At 45.2% G+C, this 9574-nt stretch overlaps 1 protein-coding gene across 6 annotated transcripts in view; it reads right to left on the minus strand.

Annotated features, from left to right (window-relative positions):
- Positions 1-3312, minus strand: part of RALGAPA1 (Ral GTPase activating protein catalytic subunit alpha 1) — a 240622-nt gene extending 237310 nt beyond the window's left edge. For 3 of the 6 annotated variants that reach the window (XM_038407484.2, XM_038407486.2, XM_043517490.1), the window contains exon 1: positions 2962-3304. In XM_038407484.2, coding sequence (XP_038263412.1) covers positions 2962-3067 — 106 coding nt within the window. In that variant the 5' untranslated portion in view covers positions 3068-3304. Of the gene's footprint in view, positions 1-2961 lie in introns of all 6 variants that reach the window. The other 3 variants (XM_038407491.2, XM_038407485.2, XM_038407488.2) reach the window with 2 other exon arrangements.
- Positions 3313-9574: the final 6262 nt, after the last annotated feature.

A 9574-nucleotide genomic window follows, 5' to 3' on the forward strand; every position in this document is an offset into this window, starting at 1 on the left:
CTAGGAGACAGCTCCTGGTGTACCAAATAAATGCAGACAGTTATCCTTATCTATTGCTACCAGACATTTATCTGATACTGGCACCAATATTTTTAAATTTGATCCTGCAGACCAATCATGAAAGGAAGATGGGAGAAGAGGCAGGGTGTCTTGTAAACAAGCAGCAGATTTGCTTGCACTGGGTGTGTGCACCATGTTTTTAAGGAGTAATCCTTACAGAACAAAAGACTACAGACAGACAGACAGACCGACCATCAGCAATCCATTTCTTTTATTGTCAAGCGTGTATGTGGGAGGTACCAATAGAAGCATACAGAATAAGTCCTGTCATTTTCCAATTCACGGATATGTAGGAGAGCACATCCACAGGGTGGCACAATTTTGTAGCCAGATCATGGCAAAAAAGGAAAGGATGCGAGACAGATTCATACACAGCAAACCTGCCTTTGTCTACAGTCATGCACTGGACTGTACTCTAAGGCTATGTCTACACTGGCAATTGAGCAACAAATTTTGTCTTTTAGAAGTGTTTAAAAAAAAACCCAAAAGACAAAAAAGTTTTGCCAATGACAAGCGCCAGTGTGAACAGCACTTTGTTGGCAGGAGCACTCTCACCCCCAACAAGTGGTGTTTGCGTTGTTGGCAGGAAAGTTTTTGGCAGCAGGAGAGCTGACAAACAGCAGTTACGCTGCGTGACTTTTAGCGGCACAGCTGTAGTGACACAGCCATGTCAGTAAAAGCTGTGCAGTGTAGACATAGCCTAAGACTGTGGAAGAGGGAACAGGCAGCTGCTGTGTTTCTAAGGATGCGGTGTGGAGAGGAAAAGTCATAGGAAAACATGCCCCAGTAGATTTAATCTGTTTTAAAGTCATTGCAAAAACCTCAGAGTAATTAAGGACCATTAGCTTGATGCTGTATGATGTTCCTAATAGAACTGCAGCCCTTGTTTCTTATCAACCACATCTGACTTCCAAAGGAGTGGAAGTAAATACTGGAAGTTCAAACCAATCAATACACAGACTAAAGGTAACCAAATAATATAAATTCAGAATTGCATTTTGTTCCTTTGTGAGGCTGGTTCCTATTGCAGACCTCTTCAAACGCTGGAGAAGATGAGGTTACTTGTCTTCTGCCCCTTTTGCATAAAAGAGTAGAGTGCAGAATGTGCAAATGCATAACCTCCTGGGCAGTATACTAGTCCCAGTTACTAGACTGAAGATTTGTATTGGGAGATATCAGAAATGCCGATTAATAGAGCTTTCTGGCTGATAAAGTGCCGGATAACACAGCTTTTACTGTATTTATACACAACGGAAGCCACAACTAGTCCAGTATAAACAGGTAAGAACAGTTTAATGATTTCAAGGATGGGGAGATAGCTGTTCCAGCCCATCCCAGCAGTAAGAGAAGTTAATTACAAGGATGTAGTATCCTCTTTTGAGATAGCGTAATTATAACTGCTGTAAACTGTAAGGCTGCTACATGTTACTTGCATTGGCATTTAGTGGAATAAGTACCAATAGCAATAACCGTTTTTCTTGGCAGTTTGGAACTGTAAGCCGAGAAACTTATATACCCCCCCCAATAAGAACAGCTGGGAGCATTGATTCCTACCCAAAAACTAAGAAATGCAGTTGCACCAAAGTCACTCTTCTTGACCCAGCTCTAATCACATGTACAGAAAGTGACAGATGCTACAATTGCACCTAGTGTATTTCAGGGCAGAAAAACAGGACGCAGCTATCACTTTTTCTGTTCTCCAAGTATCCTTGAACAGATTTGGATTTTTACAAATGTATTTGTTATTTCATCCTACTGACCTTTAACAAATTATCATCACCATGACTACTGTGCCATGTATTCATTACCCATCATTCACTATTTGTACTAAGCTACTGCTTAGTGCTGATTCCACTCACTGACTGAAGGACTCCCAAACCCAAGAGCACTTTCAGGATGGTCACATGAACACATCCCGCATGAATACCCATATGAATACATTTTAACCAGTATTTGTGATGCTGTTACTGTGAAAATTCTTACAAACAAAATTTGCTAATACAAGCATTAGTGAAAAATGGATGAGGGGCTTACAAATGCCATTAAAGCTCATTAGCAGTTTTTATTCAACAAAGATATCAAACAATTTTTCAGTATTTATACACATCTAGCATACATTTCTTTCACAGGACAAAATTAAACACATGAACTTCTCCCTTTTTATCCACAACTTCCAATAAATTTCAACTTCCAAAAAACCTCAGCATTACTGGAGTCTTTCACGTTACAGGCTTCGTGGGGGGATAGAAGAGATGGCATGAACTTGATTAACCCTTCACTCCACCTCAAAAATTGCCTCAGCGAATGGCAGAGCCATGCTCAAGGACCACAGGAATAAAATCTCAGGCACTCCTACAAAGCCCTTTTCCAAACAGATGTTCCATGACCTGAGCTACTTAGGAACACTCAATGTTAGTGTCATTTACACTTAATCAACACCGTGTAGCTGTCATGACAACAAAAAGGTTTGGTTTGAGGCTCTGAGCCTGCCTTCCTATTTTTGGGTGAAGATCCACCCAACCCCTACAGGCAACACCGCCCATCCTCCCCCTTCTCTCTGCCCCTCACTCATGCAGCAGGGCAGACACAAACCTCAAAGTTTTGTCTCTCTCTAAACCAGGAACCTGGGCCAAGAAGCCCTGCCGCCAGCCGAGGGAGGAAGCACCCAACCAGGGCTCATCAGGAGGAGCCCACAAGCCTAGGTCCCCGAGCACAGGGCCCACTGTAACACACCCCAGACTGGAGTGACCCCACCTCTCCGCCCCACCGGGGCCGGGCCCCCTCTCGCTCCCCACGCCCCCCGGGCCGGGGCGCCTTTCCCTCGGCCTCCCTCTCGCTCCCCACGCCCCCCAGCCGGGGCGCCTTTCCCTCGGCCTCCCTCGCTCCCACCCTGGGCCTCACCGATGAGGACGCGCAGGTGCTTAAGGCGGGTAAGCGGGTCCTTGCGGGTGTCCAGCACCTTCTGCGTGGATTTCCGCACATCCCCGTGCGGCTTCTTGGAGAACATCCCGCCGGACCCCCTGGCCCAGCAGTCAGGCGCCTCCCCGCTCAAGAGGCGGACAGCGGCCTCCAGATGCGCCCGCACCAGGCCCCCTACATAGCAAACAGCGGCAGCACCGCCTCCTCCGGGTGCGATGGGGAGGGGGAGTGTCGCGGAGTCAGTGCCCCGGGAGAGGGGGGAGGCAGGGCCCAGGCTCCTCACACAGCTCTAGTAGTCCCGTCGCTTCACGACAGCCGTCAGGCACACCCCTGGTGTTCCCGTAGCAACCGCGCCGTGACGTCACAGCGGGGCTGAAACGCACGTCGAATCGCAACGTTCAAGTCTGTCTTCGGGGTCAGCGCCCAGGGTGGTGGCAAAGGGGTGGGGCTTGGGGAAGCGCATGGGGAGTGTAATGCACAGGACTGGTCTGGGTCACTAGCTGACGCAGAAGGAGACGTGGGCTGATTGGGGTGACAGCAGGCATTGGAGTCAATGGAGAGTGATCCCAGCCCTGGGATAACCCTCACCAAGAGAGTCAGGAAATAAAGTTTCAATTTCTTGCTAACACTTCTCTGTGTTACACCCTTCTTAGCAAAATCAGTTTTTTTGACACTGTACCTATCAGGCAGGAGCAGGAAGGGAAGACATTTGATATAAGGACTCAGTGCTGGGTCTCCTTCAGGACATCAAAATGACAATAGCCAGAGAAGGAAAATATCAATATTCCAAATATTTAAAAAGTCCCCAAAAGTTAAGGTTGGCAGTATAGCCAACACCTGGCATTCAAAAATCATGTCACCTGCCAACATCAAGTCTGACTTAAAAGTAATGAGTTATAACCCTCCCCCACATTTTTTGTCTTTTCATTTGACTTTTGGTGCATTTAGTGTTTGTGTTTTCAAGCATTTCTCTGCAACCGTGAGTAAAGCTGTGATTTTGACACAGAGGTCATGATGTTCATGGTAATATGAATTTGAATAAAGTCTGTGAGAAGTCTATCCAGCACTCACTCTGCAGTGGCAGTTGCTGTCCTGCATGTCTGGTCTCAGCTCACCACTTTAGATGTTGTGACCTAGCACGGGCCTGTCCCTCCTCTATAGATGGAGGCAAAAGGGACAGACACATCAAACCTGAGTGTGATCTTCTGTGCTAGGTTGCAATGCCCAGAGAGCAGGGAACTAGACAGAGCACCGCAGTATATGCATCTCTGCTGTGGTGTGAGTGCCGGGTGGACTCTCATAGCCACTTTTGTGACTTGCAGGCTTTTTTTGCACACCTCTGCCATGAAATTTACTAAAAATTTATGTGCCAAAATCATGACCTTAAGTATGAATGCTAAAAGGTTACTTTCTTTAAAATGAAAGCTGAGGTTCTCAGGTGATAATGTGATCCCAGCAGCTGGAGCTTTATGAAATATACCAACTGTTGCAAGATTCATGGTAAAATTGCAAGAATTGGCAACATTATGTTGCTGGTATAATAAAAGAACACATATTTCATTACAACACAATAACTTTAACTCTGAAGGTTGATTCTTTAAGATTAAATATATATTACTTTTTACTTAATTAGAATAATTTATCCCATCAGCTGACAGTGCAAGATTTATGATATCCTTAACAATTAATTTCTTTATTTTAGGTGCTTGGTTTTCTAAATTATGTGACAAGTAAATACATTTTGTAATTCCATAACCTTAATTTTTTTAAATAATATTTTTGTTTTGAGAATTTGCCAGGCCTTATCTTTCTTTTATTTTTAGATAACTAAAATGAAGGCATAGTTTTAGAAATTTTAAATAAATAGAATGGGACTGGACAGGGAGGCGTGGAGGGCCAAGCAGCCTAGTGGTTAGATCACAACTTCCAGCCCCTTGTTTGGTCAAGGTGCCCCAGGCTTTAAGGCTGAGGGGGAGGAAGGAGAACCCAGGCCCTCTCACTCCACCAGGTCCCAGCCCAGGACCCCGTGTAAGTCAACTCGTGGGTAAGGGGCTTCCCAGCAGGGAGTCTACATTCACTGCACTTAGCTACTTCCTATCTCCATTCCTTCAGCCCCTATAGTCCAAGTTGCAGTGGTGACTTATCTCTAATATTATTCCCTCATAGCCATTGGGTGGCATCCTGTTGTGGTCCCAGGTTCCTCTGAATACAGGTAAATCTCACCCTCAGAGATGAGACTACATATACCCAGCGCCCCAGCCAGGGACTGCCCCTCAGCCCCTACCCAGACTGCCTGCCCCGCAGCCAGGGAATGCCCCCCATCACCCAACTCCCCTGGAACTATCCCCACAGCATCCAGACCCCTCCTCCCCCACATCCCCAACACTGGGCTGGCACACATGCTAGCCCTGCAGGGAAAGGGTGCCCTGTCCTGGGCAGAAAGGACCCCCCAGGAATTGCCCCCAATGCACCCAGACCCCCCACCTAGGAACTGCCCCCCAGCAACTTCCCCCAGTGCCGAGCCCCCACCCCCCACAAGGACTGCCCCTTAGCACTCAATCCCCCCACCCCATCTAAGGACTATCCCCCAGTATCTAAACCCTCATCCAGGAACTTCCCGCAGCCACCAGTCCCCCCACCTAGAGTCTGTCCCCCATGCACCGGCTGCATCCCTCTCCCCATGGCCCTAGCCCCCTGCATCCCCTCCCCATGCACCAGCCTCCTGCGCCCCCCACAGACCTAGCCCTCGTACCACCCTCCCTGCACCCACTAGTCTCCTACCTCAGTTCTTGCAGGTAGCTTAGCCATGTAGCGTGCCCCTGCCTGCCTGCTGCTGTGGTCCTAGTGCTAGGGAGTCTGCTCCAGCCAGGGTCACTCGATCCACAATCCTGTGGGACGAAGGGGTATTGAGCACCCTGACCTCCTGCCAATGCTGCCGGGCCCAATCCTGCCAAGGTGGCGCTGACATCATTGGGCCCAATCGTGCCAGGAGGGCTGATGCTTGGCCTGATCCTGCACTGCCCCATTTTTGCACCTCCTCACCACCTCTGCGACCAGGGCAGGTGCCCCTTCCGCTGTGCTCTAATTATGTTCTTTAGGATGTCATGTGGGCTGCAGCTTTGTGCTAATTGGGCCACAGGTTGAGAACATTGGGTTAGACAAACACCTATAAGGGATGGCCTATATAACACTTATTTCTGCTTCAGTGCAGGGGACTGGACTAGATGACTTAGTGTGGTCCCTTCCAGTCCTACATTTCTATGATTATACATATAAAACTGGAAGCACCACAGAAACACCTTCTTAACTTTGCAGCACTCAACATGTACAGGTATGTTTCTTCTCCTACTTTCTGAGATTGGCAATAGACATATTTTCCATTTGGTCTTTTGTAATTTTTTTTAGGCCATAAAGCTTGTTCTTCCCATGGAAGTGGTTTAACTAGTCCTTCCTTTAACCAAAATAATGTAATTAGTAATAGTCCAAAACACTGCAGTAACAGTTTTGTAAGATGTAGTGTCCTGGAGCATTATTGTGGTATGTTTTTATTAACAAGCCAGGACCGGTAACTAATTGGTTCCTGAATACAAGGTCTTCGATACTATAATGCCCCATACTGGCCCCAGTCAAGACTTGCTGGTGTAGGCTGTTAGACTGGCAGCAGTTGGGTTGGGCTTGTGGGAGAAGACAATGCACCATGTATAAGGGGGGGATATTTAAAAAGCAAGAATGCTTTAGGTGAGGCATCACTGGCAATGCAACAGGGGACCCAGTTATGAGGTTTTAGATTCTGAGCAGTTGACTGCTCCTGGTTGAGAGGATGAGCTGCTTTCAGAGGATCCCATAGGGGGAATAGAGAAGCTGCAGATTTCTAATTACAAAGCAACAAAATGTAGTTTTTCATGGTATTTTGTAACCGTTAATAAGTATTTTATGTAGATCTTGTCTTTGCTAGGAGGGTTTTGCCAAAATTATTTAACTAATAGTTAAATTGCAAAAAAACCCTGGCTCTTGTCTGCACTTGAAAGGTTTGCTGGTATAGCTACATCTGCACTAGGGCTTTTGCCAGCCTAGTAATGTTGGCAAAAATTACACCCCTAACTAACATAGCTATGTTGGGAAAACTTCAAAGTGCAGATCAGGCCTATTAAGTTTATTTTTAGTTTCATTAGGCTGCTCACAAATATGGAGAATAAGGTATTTTTAAAATGTGACTTTTTTCATATTATCAAATCCCTGGTTATGTAGCAGTCTAAATAAAATAGGAAAATGTCTGGTGATTGGGAGATTAGTCTCCACAGCACTTCAGATTTCTCCAAGGCATCCAGGTGTTCAGTTCAGTTTCTAGACATCTGTCTACATAGATATACATATATCTACATAGATATCCTGACACTATGCCCACATGGAGGGAATAAGTAACTTGACTTGCTTCTTAAAATAAATGAGGACACTTAACTGTAAACTGACAACAGCATGCAGCCACAATTATACTGAAGATTTTTAATTTAAGTTCTGGCAAAAAGGGTTTATTGCTGTTCATGTATTGTTCAACATGGATATGATTTAGTAGACTATCAAGAAAAATGATTGCTAAATAATCTTATTGATTTGAAGTATAGCAATCAATGTGATTTTTATTATTTTTAAATTTCCTTGTTTGGTACCATACAAGACACCAATAAGGACCATCCCAGTCCAAAGGATATACAGACAAGACAAGAAGTAGTAAGTGACCCAGAATATGGTTGTATTCTTTGTGTGTGTTTGTTGTTTTCCCTTGTCCTCCCCAGATGAGAATGGGTAACTGATTTATGTGGTCCAGTGTTTTTGGACCTCATTAATATATGTAGTAATTTACATTCTATGACAGCTCTTTCTAGCTACAGTTTAATAAAACAGCTGTTAGTAAGTCTGTCTCATACTTAAACCTCAGTTTCCTATTCACTATCCATCCCACCTCCTTGTGATTCAGCTGTGATTTGAAATTCCCAATGTAAGAACCTCTGCAACACTCCAGTTGGTGCTAAACACTTCATGCGCTATCTTTGAATACATCCCAACCCAATCTCATCTAAAGAAACATTCATGCTATCATATCCAACTTTCAGTCCACACCTTAAATGAATAGAGAAATGTTGTGTTGTGAATTCTTACATGGACCCCATCGTTACAAAACTATTTTGAAGCCTTCCTTTATTAGTGTTTATTCTGAAAGTAGGAGAGGGAAGTCTATTATACAGTTATAAGATCTGACTGAGCAATATGTTTCTCTGCTATGTATAAAAAGATATAAGGTAGTCACTAATTCACAATTTAGCTAAAGGAGCAGCGCTCCACAATAAGATAAATAGGTGAAGGTGAGTTACAATTTATTGATAGATTTCAGAGTAGCAGGTGTGTTAGTCTGTATCCGCAAAAAGAACAGGAGTAGACTGTAGACCACGAAAGCTTATGCTCTAATAAATTTGTTAGTCTCTAAGATGCCACAAGTACTCCTATTTATTCATAATTAATAATTTAACCAAGAACCTTGAAGCCTTGTCCAAGGATGGTTTTGTCAGCAGGAGGGAAGCCAGTGAAACTCTTGGGCCTGACTATCCCCACAGATGCAACTCCTCTCCCATTGAAAAGTTGCGTGCATGCATTTGTGGAAAAAAATATGGACCTCGTATATGTTTAACAGGAAACATAAAACATTATAGTCAGGAAAGGAAGAATAGACAGCTCCTTGCTCCCCTTTATGCTTCTCATCTGTCTAAAAACTTTTGTCTTCTGAAGCCCTCTTAAGAGCTTAAAGATTTCAGTCATCTGCTTCCTCCCTGTGCTCTCCTTCCTTGCTACCTTTGCTGCTTCCTTCCCATGGAGTTTATCGGCTTTGAGCAAACCACCTGGACACCCCCATTATTCAAGCTTCTCTTAGCTGAACCCCAGATTGGAAGTTGGAGAGATTTAATCCTATGGTAAATGGATCAGCCTAGGGTGAACCATAAATGTTTGTGGTCTGTCCAGACCAAGGTACAGACGTGTTAACTAATATGAGGTAAATGGTAATTGAGTATTTCCACTTAAAAGACAAAACAAAAAACCTATAAGCATTTTAGAGAATTGCGGTTTGAATAAATTGGAGTGGCACTGAAACTCAGTATTCAGTTGTAGGGTTCTGATGTCCAGGCCAGGAGGTACCGCTGTGACCATTCACCCAAGTGCCAGCCAGCCTGTCCGTCCATCCCTCCCTGGCCACATCTCACGCTGCACAAGACCTACAGGAGGAGATGGAACCAGGTCTGGCATATATTCCTAGCTCTATCTCATAAACTGTAACCATCAAGGAGCCCTTCAATTAGATCAGCACCCTTGGTGCTAGAGGGATTGCAGGAGAGGGTGGGAATTTCCTGCTTCCCCAGCCCCAGTGCTCATCATCAACCTAGCACCTCCCCATCTAATCCATGGCCATGAAACTACAGTCCCCGCCAGACGAACTACAATTACCGAGATGCTTTGCGCAACGGACAACGAGGCTTGCCGAGTTTGGCGGGGGAGCCGCCACCAGTATCCACCAATAAGCGGCGAAAAGGGCCATGCGGCAGGGGCT

The sequence above is a fragment of the Dermochelys coriacea genome, chromosome 6, assembly GCF_009764565.3.
Source record: "Dermochelys coriacea isolate rDerCor1 chromosome 6, rDerCor1.pri.v4, whole genome shotgun sequence".
In the NCBI taxonomy this organism is placed as follows: domain Eukaryota; kingdom Metazoa; phylum Chordata; order Testudines; family Dermochelyidae; genus Dermochelys; species Dermochelys coriacea.